At 46.0% G+C, this 17,283-nt stretch overlaps 1 protein-coding gene across 1 annotated transcript in view; it reads left to right on the top strand.

Moving 5' to 3' along the window:
• Nucleotides 1-17,283, top strand: part of LOC120020134 (mitogen-activated protein kinase kinase kinase 12-like) — a 38,168-nt gene that overhangs the window by 9,490 nt on the left and 11,395 nt on the right. The window contains exons 4-8 of the mRNA XM_038963607.1: nt 1,103-1,261; nt 6,371-6,529; nt 7,509-7,617; nt 15,696-15,805; nt 16,480-16,596. Coding sequence (XP_038819535.1) covers nt 1,103-1,261; nt 6,371-6,529; nt 7,509-7,617; nt 15,696-15,805; nt 16,480-16,596 — 654 coding nt within the window. The remainder of the gene's footprint in view (nt 1-1,102; nt 1,262-6,370; nt 6,530-7,508; nt 7,618-15,695; nt 15,806-16,479; nt 16,597-17,283) is intronic.

Below are 17,283 nucleotides of genomic sequence, written 5' to 3'. Positions count from 1 at the left end.
CACGATAACTATGCTTTAGCTTGGTGGCAGATCTATATGTGCTTGAGCCAATTACCTCTGTTGTGTTCATTGTCATACCAAACATATGGTGGTACATGAAGTAGATATCATTGAATATGATACGTTTTAGGGTTGTTAGCGACTTAGCGTACATTTAGTTTCTCAAGTTACCAGACCTCAATATCTATATTCTTGTTTGAGTAATTTGAATAGTTCTAGGGACTGTGTTGTGTCTCTCTGTGACTACTGTACCTTCCCCTGACTATCTCTCTGTGGCTACTGTACCTTCCCCTGACTGTCTCTATGTGGCTACTGTACCTTCCCCTGACTGTGTCTCTGTGGCTACTGTACCTTCCCCTGACTGTCTCTCTGTGGCTACTGTACCTTCCCCTGACTGTGTCTCTGTGGCTACTGTACCTTCCCCTGACTGTCTCTCTGTGGCTACTGTACCTTCCCCTGACTGTGTCTCTGTGGCTACTGTACCTTCCCCTGACTGTCTCTCTGTGGCTACTGTACCTTCCCCTGACTGTCTGTCTGTGGCTACTGTACCTTCCCCTGACTGTCTCTCTGTGGCTACTGTACCTTCCCCTGACTATCTCTCTTTGGCTACTGTACCTTCCCCTGACTGTGTCTCTGTGGCTACTGTACCTTCCCCTGACTGTCTCTCTGTGGCTACTGTACCTTCCCCTGACTGTCTCTCTTTGGCTACTGTACCTTCCCCTGACTGTGTCTCTGTGGCTACTGTACCTTCCCCTGACTGTCTCTCTGTGGCTACTGTACCTTCCCCTGACTGTCTCTCTGTGGCTACTGTACCTTCCCCTGACTGTCTCTCTATGGCTACTGTACCTCCCTCTGTCTCCTGGCTACTGTCCTTCCCCTGACTTCTCTCTGTGGCTACTGTACCTTCCCCTGACTGTCTCTCTGTGGCTACTGTACCTTCCCCTGACTGTGTCTCTGTGGCTACTGTACCTTCCCCTGACTATCTCTCTGTGGCTACTGTACCTTCCCCTGACTGTCTCTCTGTGGCTACTGTACCTTCCCCTGACTATCTCTCTTTGGCTACTGTACCTTCCCCTGACTGTGCCTGTATACTCTACTCTAGTATGTTGATCACCTATGATGACGCGGTGAAAATCTCTGACTTCGGGACGTCTAAGGAGATGAGTGATAAGAGCACCAAGATGTCGTTTGCCGGTACGGTGGCCTGGATGGCCCCAGAGGTGATCAGGAACGAACCTGTATCAGAGAAGGTCGACATCTGGTAAGAGAAAACACCTTCTTACATTTTCCTTCGTGCTTTATAGCATTATTTAGTTTGATATCAATCCATCTGAAAAAGAGACCTGTTAAAATAAAGGTTAAATAAAATAAAATCTTTACAAATCATTTTAAGTATAATGTTTATAATTTTAGCAAACGCTCTTATCCAGAATGCCTTGAGCCCACCCTGCTTTTCTGTTTATTTTTCTGTTTCCTTCTCCATCCATCCATCTATTCATCCCTCTCTCTCTCTTTCTCTCTCTCTTTCTCCCTCTCTCTCTCTTTCTCTCCTCCTCCCTCTCTCTCTCTCTCTCTCTCTCTCTCTCTCTCTCTCTCTCTCTCTCTCTCTCTCTCTCTTTCTCTCCTCTCTCTCTCACTCGTGTCCCTCTCTCTCTCTCGTCTCTCTCTCTCTCTCTCTCTCCCTCTCTCTCTCTCTCTCTCTCGTCTCTCTCTCGCTCTTCGTGTCCTCTCTCTCTCTCTCTCTCTCTCTCTCTCTCTCCTCTCTCTCTCTCTCTCTCTCTCTCTCTCTCTCTCTCTCTCGCTCTCTATCCTAAGAGAGGAATGCTGGCTAATTCAATTATTGATTTGCCAGATGCTCTTGTGCTCTGGAGAGGCTGAAATATCCTTTCTAAAGCCTGTGTCCTGGCCCTGGGCCTAGAGCACACTACACTGGATATGGAGAGGGGAGTCTAATTTCACACTGATCCTACACTACTGAAAGATGAGAGAGTGGTTTCTCCCAGAGTCGAATGGTAGAGTCTGATTTCCAAACATTTTAACATAATTTTTTGTAAACATTTTAGTAATTTAGCAGACACTCTAATTTAGGGTTTTACAATCAGTGCTTTCAACTATATAAAAGTAGGTCCATGATCATTTCTACACAGTTTCGATGTCCCCCCCAAAACCACCCACGGGCCCGTTCAAATACGCTCGAGTTTGACACGCGAACTAAAAGTTACAACTGTCCGATGTGTGAAAAACTACAAGAATGTAGACAGTATGTATCTGTATCTATCTCTGGTTCTACATTACGGGTCTACATTATCTCCTGCCCTTATCGCTGTCTATTCTGACAGAAAGGATGGTTTGAGGTTTGCTGTTTGTTCTGGTCTGCCTTAACATGCTCTGACAGTTGGGCCAGACAACTGGCTAAATATAAAAGTACATTGGGTCTACTGTAGACAGTAAAATGAGGAGTCATTTTTACAAACTCCATTGAATGAGAGTGTTCCTCGGAACCATTGCATAAAGGGCATTGTGACAAAGACTGTGAGACAGCAAGGTTCTCTCCTTTTTACCGTCCCACTCTGGAGAAATCTACAATAAGATCGGGTGTAGAGAAAATGAAATGGTTTCTTCGAGAATAACATAACAGGACAGAGAATGCCATTACATGCTTCAGTCATAGTATTACTCATTACATGCTTCAGTCATAGTATTACTCATTACATGCTTCAGTCATAGTATTACTCATTACATGCTTCAGTCATAGTATTACTCATTACATGCTTCAGTCATAGTATTACTCATTACATGCTTCAGTCATAGTATTACTCATTACATGCTTCAGTCATAGTATTACCTCATTACATGCTTCAGGCATAGTATTACTCATTACATGCTTCAGTCATAGTATTACTCATTACATGCTTCAGTCATAGTATTATTCATTACATGCTTCAGTCATCTTATTACTCATTACATGCTTCAGTCATAGTATTACTCATTACATGCTTCAGTCATAGTATTACTCATTACATGCTTCAGTCATAGTATTACTCATTACATGCTTCAGTCATAGTATTATTCATTACATGCTTCAGTCATAGTATTACTCATTACATGCTTCAGTCATAGTATTACTCATTACATGCTTCACTCATAGTATTACTCATTACATGCTTCAGTCATAGTATTATTCATTACATGCTTCACTCATAGTATTACTCATTACATGCTTCAGTCACAGTATTATTCATTACATGCTTCTAATCATAGTATTATTCATTTTACATGCTTCAGTCATACAGTATTACTCATTACATGCTTAGTCATACTAGTATTACATTACAAGCTTCCAGTCATAGTATTACTCTACATGCTTCAGTCATAGTATTATTCATTACATGCTTCACAGTCATAGTATTACTCATTTACATGCTTATCACAGTATTATTCACTTCATTACATGCTTCAGTCATAGTATTACTCATTACATGCTTCAGTCATAGTATTACTCATTACATGCTTCAGGCATAGTATTACTCATTACATGCTTCAGTCATCTTATTACTCATTACATGCTTCAGTCATAGTATTATTCATTACATGCTTCAGTCATCTTATTACTCATTACATGCTTCAGTCATAGTATTACTCATTACATGCTTCAGTCATAGTATTACTCATTACTGCTTTCAGTCATAGTATTACTCAATGACATGTTAATCATAGTAATTCCTCATACAATGTCTTAGTCAAGTTACTCATTAGCAGCTAGTCCCATGTATTACTCATTAAGAACAATTAGTAACTCAGGTAATAAGAGGCAATAAGCATCTGAGCCCACAGGAGGGTGGATAATTTGGGAGGCTCGTGGTAATGGCTGGAGTGGAATAGGCGGAATGGTATCAAATACATCAAACACATGGTTTGATGCCATTACATTCGCTCTGTTCCAGCCATTATTAAGAGCCGTCCTCCCCTCAGCGGCCTCCACTGACTATAACACGCAATACATTATATGTCTGTAGAGGTAAACTACCCATTCTGTAGATTCTCATCGATAATAAACAAGTGGCCAGAGATAGAAGCTAAAAAGAATCACATAAATACAACATTACTTTCTCCCTCCCACATGATACTATTGGTGCTTTCTCCCTCCCACATGATGCTATTGGTGCTTTCTCCCTCCCACATGATGCTATTGGTGCTTTCTCCCTCCCACATGATACTATTGGTGCTTTCTCCTTTGTCTTCTCTCCTCCACATGATGCTATTGGTGCTTTCATCTTCTCCCTCCCAGATGATGCTATTGGTGCTTCTCTCCTCCCACATGATACTATTGGTGCTTTCTCTCCTCCCCCACGATGATGCTATTGGTGCTTTCCTCCCTCCCCCCCATGATGCTATTGGTCTTTCGTTCTCCCTCCCACATGATGCTATTGGTGCTTTCTCCCTCCCACATAGATACGTATTGGTGCTTTTCTCCCTCCCACATGATACTATGGTGCTTTCTCCCCCCCACATGACTATTGTGCTTTCTCCCTCCCCACATGATGCTAGTTGTGCTTTTCTCCCTCCCACATGATACTATTGGTGCTTTCTCCCTCCCACATGATGCATTGGTGCTTTCTCCCTCCCACATGATGCTATTGGTGCTTTCTCCCTCCCAATGATGCTATTGGTGCTTCTCCCTCCCACCAATGATGCTATGGTGCTTTCTCCCTCCCACATGATGCTATTGGTGCTTTCTCCCTCCCACATGATGCTATTGGTGCTTTCTCCCTCCCACATGATGCTATTGGTGCTTTCTCCCTCCCACATGATGCTATTGGTGCTTTCTCCCTCCCACATGATGCTATTGGTGCTTTCTCCCTCCCACATGATGCTATTGGTGCTTTCTCCCTCCCACATGATGCTATGGTGCTTTTCCCTCTCTCCTCCCACATGATGCTATTGGTGCTTTCTCCCTCCACATGATGCTATTGGTGCTTTCTCCCTCCCACATGATGCTATTGGTGCTTTCTCCCTCCACACATGATGCTATTGGTGCTTTCTCCCTCCCACATGATCTATTGTGCTTTCTCCCTCCCACATGATGCTATTGGTGCTTTCTCCCTCCCACATGATGCTATTGGTGCTTTCTCCCTCCCCATGATGTGATCTATTGGTGCTTTCTTTCTCCCTCCCACATGATGATCTATTGGTGCTTTCTTTCCTCCCTCCCACATGATGCTATTGGTGCTTTCTCCCTCCCACATGATGCTATTGGTGCTTTCTCCTCCCTCCCACATGATGCATTGGTGCTTTCTCCCTCCCACATGATGCATTGGTGCTTTCCTCCTCCCACATGATGCTATGGTGCTTTCTCTCCTCTCCCACATGATGCTATTGGTGCTTTCTCCTCCCTCCAACATGATACTATTGGTGCTTTCCTTCTGTCCTCCCTCCCACATGATCTATTGGTGCTTTCTCCCTCCACTCTTGCTTGGTGCTTTCTCCCTCCCACATGATGCTATTGTGCTTTTCTGATCTTTCTCCTCACCTCCACACATGATGCTATTGGTGCTTTCTCTCGAATGCTTTATAATAGCATTTGCTCATGTTCTCTCCTCCCTCCCACATGATGCTATTGGTGCTTTCTCCTCCACATATGACTTTGGTGCTTTCTCCCTCCCACATGATGCTATTGGTGCTTTCTCTTACATCCCTCCCACATGATGCTATTGGTGTGCATTTCTCTTCCCCTCACCTCCCACATGATGCTATTGGTGCTTTCTTCCCTTTCCCTCCCCCACATCGATGCTATTGGTGCTTTCTCCCCTCCCACATGATGTCTATTGTGCTTTTTCTATCTTTCCTCCCTCCCACATCACACGATGCTATTGGTGCTTTCTCCCTCCCACAAAGCTATTGGTGCTTTCTCCCTCCCACACGATACTATTGGTGCGCACCAGAGTTGCCGTGGTGATCCAGAACCAAGGTGTCATCAACAACAACCTTTCCATAGTTAATCTCCTGGGACGGGACCTCTCTTATCCCCCATCCTCTACCCGACGGCAGGGGAAGAGCCACACCCTGGCACCGGGCAGGCTAGGGCTAAAAGCCAGGGGAGCCCAGTACACACATAAACACACACTGACTGACTGGCACTTTTTACAGCGCACAAACATGCAGCCTACACAGCCTTGTTTTTGTATAATATGGGAAACAATATTGTAAGCACGAAGGTATTAGGGTACATAGAAGAGGCTATCACACAAATGATGCTGATGTGTTGATGCTGTTTTTCACAATGGCTCCTGAAAACCCGTCTTTACTGTACAGAAGTGTTCCTTTTAAAGAGTAGTATGGACTCATGGGATCTCTCTCCCTCTCTCTGCAGGTCGTTTGGTGTGGTGCTATGGGAGATGTTGACCGGAGAGGTACCGTATAAAGACGTGGACTCTTCAGCCATCATCTGGGGGGTGGGAAACAATAGCCTGAACCTACCTGTCCCAGAGAGCTGCCCAGACGGCTTCAAAATACTGCTGAGACAGTGCTGGTGAGACAGAGGGATGGGAAGGAGGAAGGGTGGGTGTAGGGGAGGGTGGAGGACAGGGCATAAAATAAGGGGTGGAGGACAGGGCATAAAAGAAAGGGTGGAGGACAGGGCATAAAAAAGGGGGTGGAGGACAGGGCATAAAAGAAGGGGTGGGAGGACAGGGCATAAAAAAGGGGGTGGAGGACAGGGCATAAAAGGAGGGGTGGAGGACAGGGCATAAAATAAGGGGTGGAGGACAGGGCATAAAAGAAAGGGTGGAGGACAGGGCATAAAAAAGGGGGTGGAGGACAGGGCATAAAAGAAGGGGTGAAGGACAGGGCATAAAAAAGGGGGTGGAGGACAGGGCATAAAAGAAGGGGTGGAGGACAGGGCATAAAAAAGGGGGTGGAGGACAGGGCATAAAAGGAGGGGTGGAGGACAGGGCATAAAAGAAAGGGTGGAGGACAGGGCATAAAAGAAAGGGTGGAGGACAGGGCATAAAAGAAGGGGTGGAGGACAGGGCATAAAAGGAGGGGTGGAGGACAGGGCATAAAAGAAGGGGTGGGAGGACAGGGCACAAAAGAAGGGGTGGAGGACAGGGCACAAAAGAAGGGGTGGAGGACAGGGCACAAAAGAAAGGGTGGAGGACAGGGCACAAAAGAAGGGGTGGAGGACAGGGCACAAAAGAAGGGGGGGACAGGGACAGGGGCATACAGGCAAAAGAAGGGGTGGAGGACAGGGCACAAAAGAAGGGGTGGGAGGACAGGGCACAAAAGAAAGGGTGGAGGACAGGGCACAAAAGAAGGGGTGGGAGGACAGGGCATAAAAGAAAGGGTGGAGGACAGGGCACAAAAGGAGGGGTGGAGGACAGGGCACAAAAGAAGGGGTGGAGGACATGGCATGAACATGTTTATCAAATAGAAGAGGATTTAAGTAATCAGAAGATGTAGATGTTGTACATTGTAGTTGTATTTAAAGATATGTATGTATCTGCCTCCAGGAGCAGTAAGCCCAGGAACAGACCTTCATTCAGACAGATCCTACTGCACCTGGACATCGCCTCCGCTGACCTGCTGTCTACCCCACAGGAGACATACTTCAAATCTCAGGTACTGTCACATAAGTAAACAGAGTACTAGAATGGACATTGACACGCTGGCAACATGACTACAGGACAGCCATCTTGAAATGAAAGCGTTCATTTTAGAGTTATAAAGGTTTATGACAGTGGTAGTCACTAATATTTCCAAGAGCCACTTTTGTAAAACAAAATCACTGGGCGAGCCGCCATACCCATCGGAGAACATGGGTTGGGGGGGGGGGGGGGCACAAAGTCAAATCGATTCAAAACATGAATTTAAACAGATTCATACATGATATTTAATATACTAAACTCAGCATAAAAAGAAACGTCCTCTCACTGTCAACTGCGTTTATTTTCAGCAAACTTAACGTGTAAATAAGATTCAACAACTGAGACATAAACTGAACAAGTTCCACAGACATGTGACTAACAGAAATGGAATAATGTGTCCCTGAACAAAGGGGGGGGTCAAAATCAAAAGTAACAGTCAGTATCTGGTGTGGCCACAGCTGCATTAAGTACTGCAGATGCATCTCCTCCTCATGGACTGTACCAGATTTGCCAGTTTCTTGCTGTGAGATTGTACACCCATTCTTCCACCAAGGCACCTGCAAGTTCCCGGACATTTCTGGGGGGAATGGCCCTAGCCCTCACCCTCACTCGATCCAACAGGTCCCAGACGTGCTCAATGGGATTGAGATCCGGGCTCTTTGCTGGCCATGGCAGAACACTGACATTCCTGTCTTGCAGGAAATCACGCACAGAACGAGCAGTATGGCTGTGGCATTGTCATGCTGGAGGGTCATGTCAGGATGAGCCTGCAGGAAGGGTACCACATGAGGGAGGAGGATGTCTTCCCTGTAACGCACAGCGTTGAGATTGCCTGCAATGACAACAAGCTCAGTCCGATGATGCTGTGACACACCGCCCCAGACCATGACGGACCCTCCACCTCCAAATCGATCCCGCTCCAGAGTACAGGCCTCGGTGTAACGCTCATTCCTTCGACGATAAACGCGAATCCGACCATCACCCCCTGGTGAGACAAAACTGTGACTCAGAGAAGAGCACTTTTTGCCAGTCCTGTCTGGTCCAGCAACGGTGGGTTTGTGCCCATAGGTGACGTTGTTGCCGGTGATGTCTGGTGAGGACCTGCCTTACAACAAGCCTACAAGCCCTCAGTCCAGCCTCTCTCAGCCTATTGCGGACAGTCTGAGCACTGATGGAGGGATTGTGTGTTCCTGGTGTAACTTGGGCAGTTGTTGTTGCCATCCTGTACCTGTCCCGCAGGTGTGATGTTCAGATGTACCGATCCTGTGCAGGTGTTGTTACACGTGGTCTGCCACTGCGAGGACGATCAGCTGTCAGTCCTGTCTCCCTGTAGCTCTGTCTTAGGCGTCTCAAAGTACAGACATTGCAATTTATTGCCCTGGCCACATCTGCAGTCCTCATGCCTCCTTGCAGCATGCCTAAGGCACGTTCACACAGATGAACAGGGACCTCTGGGCATCTTTCTTTTGGTATTTTTCAGAGTCAGTAGAAAGGCCTCTTTAGTATCCTAAGTTTTCATAACTGTGACCTTAATTGCCTACCGTCTGTAAGCTGTTAGTGTCTTAATGACCATTCCACAGGTGCATGTTCATTAACAGTTTATGGTTCATTGAACAAGCATGGGAAACGGTGTTTAAACCCTTTACAATGAAGATCTGTGAAGTTATTTGGATTTTTACGAATTATCTTTGAAAGACAGGGTCCTGAAAAAGGGATGTTTCTTTTTTTGCTGAGTTTATTAACAGGGACCATTAAGCTATTTGATTCTTTGTTTTAGGACACTTGGGGGTATCAGAAACAAATGTGGAAAATAATTTGATGAATCTTTAGGATCTGACCTTTTTGCTATTATCTCAATAAAAGGTAAAGCATAAGATTAGTCAAATCAGGTAATGTCACACTTCAGTCTGATGGAAGTATACTGTGGAGTGATGGAAGTATACTGTGGAGTGATGGAAGTATTCTGTGGAATAATGGAAGTATGCTGTGGGGTGATGGAAGTATGCTGTGGAGTGATGGAAGTATTCTGTGGAATAATGGAAGTATGCTGTGGAGTGATGGAAGTATGCTGTGGGGTGATAGAAGTATGCTGTGGAGTGATGGAAGTATGCTGTGGAGTGATGGAAGTATGCTGTGGAGTGATGGAAGCATTCTGTGGAATAATGGAAGTATGCTGTGGAGTGATGGAAGTATGCTGTGGAATAATGGAAGTATGCTGTGGAGTGATGGAAGTATTCTGTGGAATAATGAGAATATGCTGTGGATGATGGAAGTATGCTGTGGGGTGATGAAGTATGCTGTGGGTGTGATAGAAGTATGCTTGTGGTGATGGAAGTATGCTGTGGAGTGATAATGGAAGTATGCTGTGGAATAATGGAAGTATGCTGTGGTGTGATGGAAGTATGCTGTGGAGTGATGGAAGTATGCTGTGGAATAATGGAAGTATGCTGTGGAATAATGGAAGTATGCTGTGGTGTGATGGAAGTATGCTGTGGAGTGATGGAAGTATGCTGTGGAGTGATGGAAGTATGCTGTGGAATAATGGAAGTATGCTGTGGAGTGATGGAAGTATGCTGTGGAATAATGGAAGTATGCTGTGGAGTGATGGAAGTATACTGTGGAGTGATGGAAGTATACTGTGGTGTGATGGAAGTATGCTGTGGGGTGATAGAAGTATGCTGTGGAGTGATGGAAGTATGCTGTGGAATAATGGAAGTATGCTGTGGAATAATGGAAGTATGCTGTGGAGTGATGGAAGTATGCTGTGGAGTGATGGAAGTATGCTGTGGTGTGATGGAAGTATGCTGTGGTGTGATGGAAGTATGCTGTGGAGTGATGGAAGTATGCTGTGGTGTGATGGAAGTATGCTGTGGAGTGATGGAAGTATGCTGTGGAGTGATGCCTGGTTTATGACTATGCCTGGTTTGTGACTATGCCTGGTTTGTGACTATGCCTGGTTTATGACTATGCCTGGTTTATGACTATGCCTGGTTTATGACTATGCCTGGTTCATGACTATGCCTGGTTTATGACTATGCCTGGTTTATGACTATGCCTGGTTTATGACTATGCCTGGTTTATGACTATGCCTGGTTCATGACTATGCCTGGTTTATGACTATGCCTGGTTCATGACTATGCCTGGTTCATGACTATGCCTGGTTCATGACTATGCTGGTTTATGACTATGCTGGTTTGACTAGGCTGATTCTATGACTATGCTTGGTTCATGACTATCCCTGTATGCAGTTCATGACTATGCCTGGTTCATGACTATGCCGGTTTATGCTATGCCTGGTTCATAGACTATGCTGGTTCATGACTATGCCTGGTTTTTATGACTATGCCTGGTTTCATGACTATGCCTGGTTCATGACTATGCCTGGTCCTTATGACTATATTGCCTGGTTTATGACTTGCCTGGTTATGACTATGCCTGGTTACATGACTATTCATGCATGGTTCATGACTATCTTGTTTGACATGCCTGGTTTCATGACTATGGCCTGTTCATGACTATGCCTGGTTTCATGACTATGCCTGGTTTATGACTTATCCTGTTTGACTATCTGTTCATGACTATGCCTGGTTTATGACTATGCCTGGTTCATGACTATGCCTGGTTTATGACTATGCCTGGTTTATGACTATGCCTGGTTTATGACTATGCCTGGTTCATGACTATGCCTGGTTTATGACTATGCCTGGTTCATGACTATGCCTGGTTTATGACTATGCCTGGTTCATGACTATGCCTGGTTTATGACTATGCCTGGTTTATGACTATGCCTGGTCTATGACTATGCCCTGGTTTTATGACTATGCCTGTTTCATAGTGACTATGCCTGGTTTATGACTATGCCTGGTTATATGACTATGCTGTTATGCTATACCTGGTTTATTATGACTATGCCTGGTTCATGACTATGCCTGGTTTATGACTATGCCTGGTTCATGACTATGCCTGGTCTATGACTATGCCTGGTCTATGACTATGCCTGGTTCATGACTATGCCTGGTTTATGACTATGCCTGGTTTATGACTATGCCTGGTTTATGACTATGCCTGGTTTAGTTGACATCTATGCCTTTATGATTTGTCATACACCTGTTTATGACTATGCCTGGTTTATGACTATGCCTGGTTATTGACTATGCCTGGTTCTATGACTATGCCTGGTTTATATGCTGATGCCTGGTTTATGACTATGCCTGGTTTGTGACTATGCCTGGTATGTAGTGCTACTTGCGTGGTTATTGACTATGCCTGGTTCATGACTATGCCTGGTTTATGACTATGTCACACTGGTTTATGACTATGACTTGGTTTCATGACTATGCCTGGTTTTATGACTATGCCTGTTTATCTATACTGGTTATGACTATGCTCTGGTTATAGACTATGCCTGGTTTTATTGCTATCACTCTGGTTATGCCTATATGCCTGGTTTATGACTATGCCTGTTATGACTATGCTGTTAGACTATGCCTTCGTTATGTACTTAATACTGGTTTATGACTATGGCCTGGTTATCATGAACTATGCCTGGTTTATGACTATGCCTGGTTTTATTGACTATGCCTGGTTTATGACTATTGCTGGTTTATGACTATGCCTGGTTTGTGACTAGCCTGTTTATGATATGCCTGTTTTGACTATGCCTGGTTTAGCTATGTGTTATGACTATGCCTGGTCTATGACTATCCCTGGTTATGACTATGCCTGGTTTATGACTATGCCTGGTTTATGACTATGCCTGGTTATGACTATGCCTGGTTCATGACTATGCCTGGTTCATGACTATGCCGTTTATGACTATGCTGGTTATGACTATGCCTGGTTTATGACTATGCCTGATTTATGACTATGCCAGTTTATGACTATGCCTGGTCATGACATGCCTGGTCAGTGACTATGCCCTGTTCATGACTTGCGTATATGACTATGTCCTAGTTAGACTACACTGGTTTATGACTATGCTGTATGACTAGCCTGGTTATACTATGCACTATGCTATGACTATGCCTGGTTATGACTATGCTGTTTATATATGCCAGTATGCATAGCCTGGTTGACAAGTCCACTAGTATAGTATGTAGTCTATATGAATACAGAAGAGTACTGTTCCTACTAAGCCACTAGCAGCTCTTTCTCTCTCTCACTCAAAACTAATTTCCCTGCTGTCTGTCTAGGAAAGATATATGTTGCCTTGTAAAATTACAAGCTGATGGACAAGTGCCCATGCATGCAATTACACAGGCAGTCACATAAGCACGACCCCAATAAACACACACACATATTCGTTTTTCTGATTCATTTCCTTCTGGCTGCGTCCCGCTGCTTCTGAACCTGATGGCATCTAGTGACGCAAATACCAGCGTCATAACTGTCTTCCCTCTCCTCTTCCCTACTCCTCTCTCTCCCTCTCCTCCTTCCCTACTCTTCTCTCTCCCTCTCCTCCTTCCCTACTCTTCTCTCTCCCTCTCCCCCTCCTCGATCTCTCTCTCTCCCTCTCCTCCTCCCTCTCCTCTCTCTCCCTCTCCTCCTCTCCCATACTCTTCTCTCTCCTTCCTCCTTCCCTACTCTCTCTCCTCCCTCTCCTCCTTCCCTACTTCTCTCTCCTCCTCTCTTCCTCCCTTCTTCCCTACTCCTCTCTCTCCCCTTTCCTCCCTCTATTGCTCTCTCTCTCCCCTCTCTCTCCTCCTCTCTCCCTACTCCTTCTCATCTCCCTCTCCTCCTTCCCTACTCTTCTTCCTCTCCCTCTCCTCCTTCCTACTCCTCTCTTCTCTCTCTCCCTCTCCTCCTTCCCTACTCTTCTCTCTCCCTCTCCTCCTTCCCTACTCTTCTCTCTCCCTCTCCTCCTTCCCTACTCCTCTCTCTCCCTCTCCTCCTTCCCTACTCTTCTCTCTCCCTCTCCTCCTTCCCTACTCTTCTCTCTCCCTCTCCTCCTTCCCTACTCCTCTCTCCTCCACCTCTCCTCCTTCCCTAACTACAATACCTCTCTTAATATATAAAAGTGTATAAAAAACCAATTTTCTTGATATCCTACATCTAACACAATCCGTATTCTATAAACTAATATAGTACACATTAGTACATTCTTTAATACCCTCTGAATGTGCTTTTAGCGACTCTCAATATAGCTATCTTACTTATTACTCGGATTTTCATTTACGCATGCCTGTCTATTATAATATTCTTCTCTTCTATAATTCTTCTTTTATTTACCTCCTTCTTTTCTCTTCATTATATTTACTTTCTAAATTAAACTAGTTATATTTATTTTACTCAATATAATTTCTTCAAAACAAAAACCATTATTATATCTACTTCTTTAATAAACATATAAGTTTAATTATAATTTTCCCTATCCTCCTTCCCTACTCTTCTCTCTCCACTCTCCTCCTTCCTCTACTTTCTCTCTCCCCTCTCCTCCTTCCTACCTCTTCTCTCTCCCTCTCCTCTTCCCTACCTCCTTCTCTCTCCCTCTCTCCTCCTTCCCATACTCTTCTCTCTCCCTCTCCTCCTTCCCTACTCCTCATCCTCTCCCTCTCCTCCTTCCCTACTCTCTCTCTCTCCCCCTCTCTCCCTTTCCTTCCCTACTCTTCTCTCTCCCTCTCCTCCTTTCCCTACTCTTCCTCTCCTCCCTCTCCTCCTCTCCCTACCTCTTTCTCTCTCCCTCTCCTCCTTCCCTACCTTCCCTCCCTCTTCTCTCTCTCCCTCTCCTCCTTCCCTTCTCCTCTCTCCCTCTCTTCCTTCCCTACTCCTCTCTCTCCCTCTCCTCCTTCCCTACTCCTCTCTCTCCCTCTCTTCCTTCCCTATTCTCTCTCTCTTCTCTCTCCCTCTCCTCCTTCCCTACTCCTCTCTCTCCCTCTCTTCCTTCCCTATTCTCTCTCTCTTCTCTCTCCCTCCCTTCTCCTCTCTCTCTTCTCTCTCCCTCCCTACTCCTCGCTGTCTTCTCTCTCACTTCCTCTTTATTCTCTCTCCCCTCTCCTCTTCCTCCCCCTCGCTTTCCGCCTCTCTCCTTATTCTCCGCTCTTTCCCTTTGTCTTTTACTCCTGCCCTCTCACTCACCCATCCTGCCCCCTCCCTTTCTTCTCTCTTTCTTTCTCCACCCTCCCCCTCTCCTCCTCTCCCCCTCTCCTCTCATAATGGATTTTTCTTGTAATGGCAGCAAGAAGTATTAGCTGCTACAGTCTATTCTATTGATTGCTTTAATGTGGAGGAGAGGCAGGGAGAAGGGGTTGAGGAAGGAGAGGACAGGGAGGAGGGAACGAGAGATCAGGTAAGGAGAGGAGGGAGGAGGGGAGGAGAGGCAGGGGCGGGAAGGAGAGGCAGGGAGGAGGGGAGGAGAGGCAGGGGGAGGGAAGGAGAGGCAGGGGAGGAGGGAAGGAGAGGCAGGGAGGAGGGGAGGAGAGGCAGGGAGGAGGGAAGGAGAGGCAGGGAAGAGGGGAGGAGAGGCAGGGAGGAGGGAGGGAAGGAGAGGCAGGGAGGAGGGAAGGAGAGGCAGGGAGGGGGAGGCAGGGCAAGGAGGACATAAAGGAATGAGGGATGAGAGGGGTGGCTGCAGGCAGAGCAGAGTGCTCTCAAACTCCATTAGCTTAATAACAAGAGCCACACACACACAGATGGACCGTGACGGACGAATGGACGTGCACACGACCACACACAAACACTCTCTTAAAAACCCTTATGTCCTTGGACAAGACTAGACAGACAGCAGCTAAAGAGGCACTTGTCAAAGTCAGAATGGTACACAGGCAGGAAAATGTCCACGGTGTATTTTCTTTCAGAATGGTACACAGACAGGAAAATGTCCACGGTGTATTTTCTTTAAGAAAGTGTTCTGAGATGCTCTGTGACATGGATTCATTTTGACTGACACACATGGTATGTCTATGCTGCTGTCTAATTGTTATGACTGACACTATGATCTGTGTTGCTGTGTTTAAACGGACACTATGATCTGTGTTGCTGTGTTTAAACGGACACTATGATCTGTGTTGTTGTGTTTTAACTGGCACGGCGTCTGTTGCTGTATCTGTGTTGCAGGCAGAGTGGCGTGAGGAGGTGAAGCAACACTTTGAGAAGATCAAGTCAGAGGGGACGTGTATACACAGACTGGACGAGGAGATGATTATACGACGCAAAGAGGAGCTCAGGTACAGGAAGAGGGTCATGGATGGATGGATGGATGGATGGATGGATGGATGGATGGATGGATGGATGGATGGATGATGGATGGATGGATGGATGGATGGATGGATGGATGATGGATGGATGGATGGATGGATGGATGGATGGATGGATGGATGGATGATGGATGGATGGATGATGGATGGATGATGGATGGATGGATGGATGGATGATGAATGGATGGATGATGGATGATGGATGATGGATGATGGATGGATGATGGATGGATGGATGGATGGATGATGGATGGATGGATGGATGAATGGATGGATGGATGGATGGATGGATGGATGGATGGATGAATGGATGGATGATGGATGGATGGATGGATGATGGATGGATGGATGGATGAATGGATGGATGGATGAATGGATGGATGGATGAATGGATGGATGGATGGATGGATGGATGGATGGATGAATGGATGAATGGATGGATGAATGGATGGATGGATGGATGAATTCATTCATATTTAAGTGAATGAGTGAGCTAGTGAGGGAGCGAATGAACATACAGAAAGAATGCTACAGTAGATACATAAATACCGTACAGACAGACAGTAAATCAATAGCTAGCTGTACTGTCATGTGTTTGTATTAACCCTGTTTGTCCCGTGGCTTTCTCTCTCCCTCTCTACCAGACATGCCCTGGATATACGCGAGCACTATGAGAGGAAGCTGGAGAGAGCCAACAACCTCTACATGGAGCTCAACGCTGTTATGCTACAGCTGGAACTCAAGGAGAAGGAGCTACTCAAGTAATAATCCTAGTTATTGTTGCACACCTTACACACAATATCCATCTTAAAGCTCTCGACCCGCTCCACTGTAGCCCCGTTGATGTGGATGGGGTGTGCCCCCCCCCCCCCTGTTTCCTGTAGTCCACGATCAGCTCCTTGGTCTTACTGACGTTTAGGGAGAGGTTGTTGTCCCGGCACCACACTGCCAGTTATCTGACCTCCTCCCTATAGGCTGTCTCATCGTCACCAGCGATCAGGCCTACCACCGTCATGTCATCAGCAAACTTAATGATGGTGTCGGAGTCCCACGCAGTCATGAGTGAACAGGAAGTACAGGAGAGTACTAAGCACACACCCCTGGGGGGCCCCAGTGGTGAGGGTCAGCATGGTGGTGGTTGTGTTGCCTACCCTCACCACCTGGGGTCGGCCTGTCAGGTCGTCCTGGATCCAGTTGCAGAGGGAAGTGTTCAATCCCAGGGTCTTAAGCTTGGTGACGAGCTTGGAGGGGACAATGGTGTTGAACACTGAGCTGTAATCAATGCACAGCATTGTCCAAATCACAAAAGACTTAAAATGGTCCACTCACACGCGTACAGTCGTGGAGAAGGCGCTCCAGCACCTCTTCCCCCTCAGGAAATGGAAAGGTTTGGCATTGGCCCTCAAATCCTCAAAAAGTTATACCGCTGCACCATTGAGAGTATCTTG

This window comes from Salvelinus namaycush, chromosome 2 (assembly GCF_016432855.1).
Source record: "Salvelinus namaycush isolate Seneca chromosome 2, SaNama_1.0, whole genome shotgun sequence".
In the NCBI taxonomy this organism is placed as follows: Eukaryota; Metazoa; Chordata; class Actinopteri; order Salmoniformes; family Salmonidae; genus Salvelinus; species Salvelinus namaycush.
This window is presented reverse-complemented; position numbering and strand designations above follow the sequence as displayed.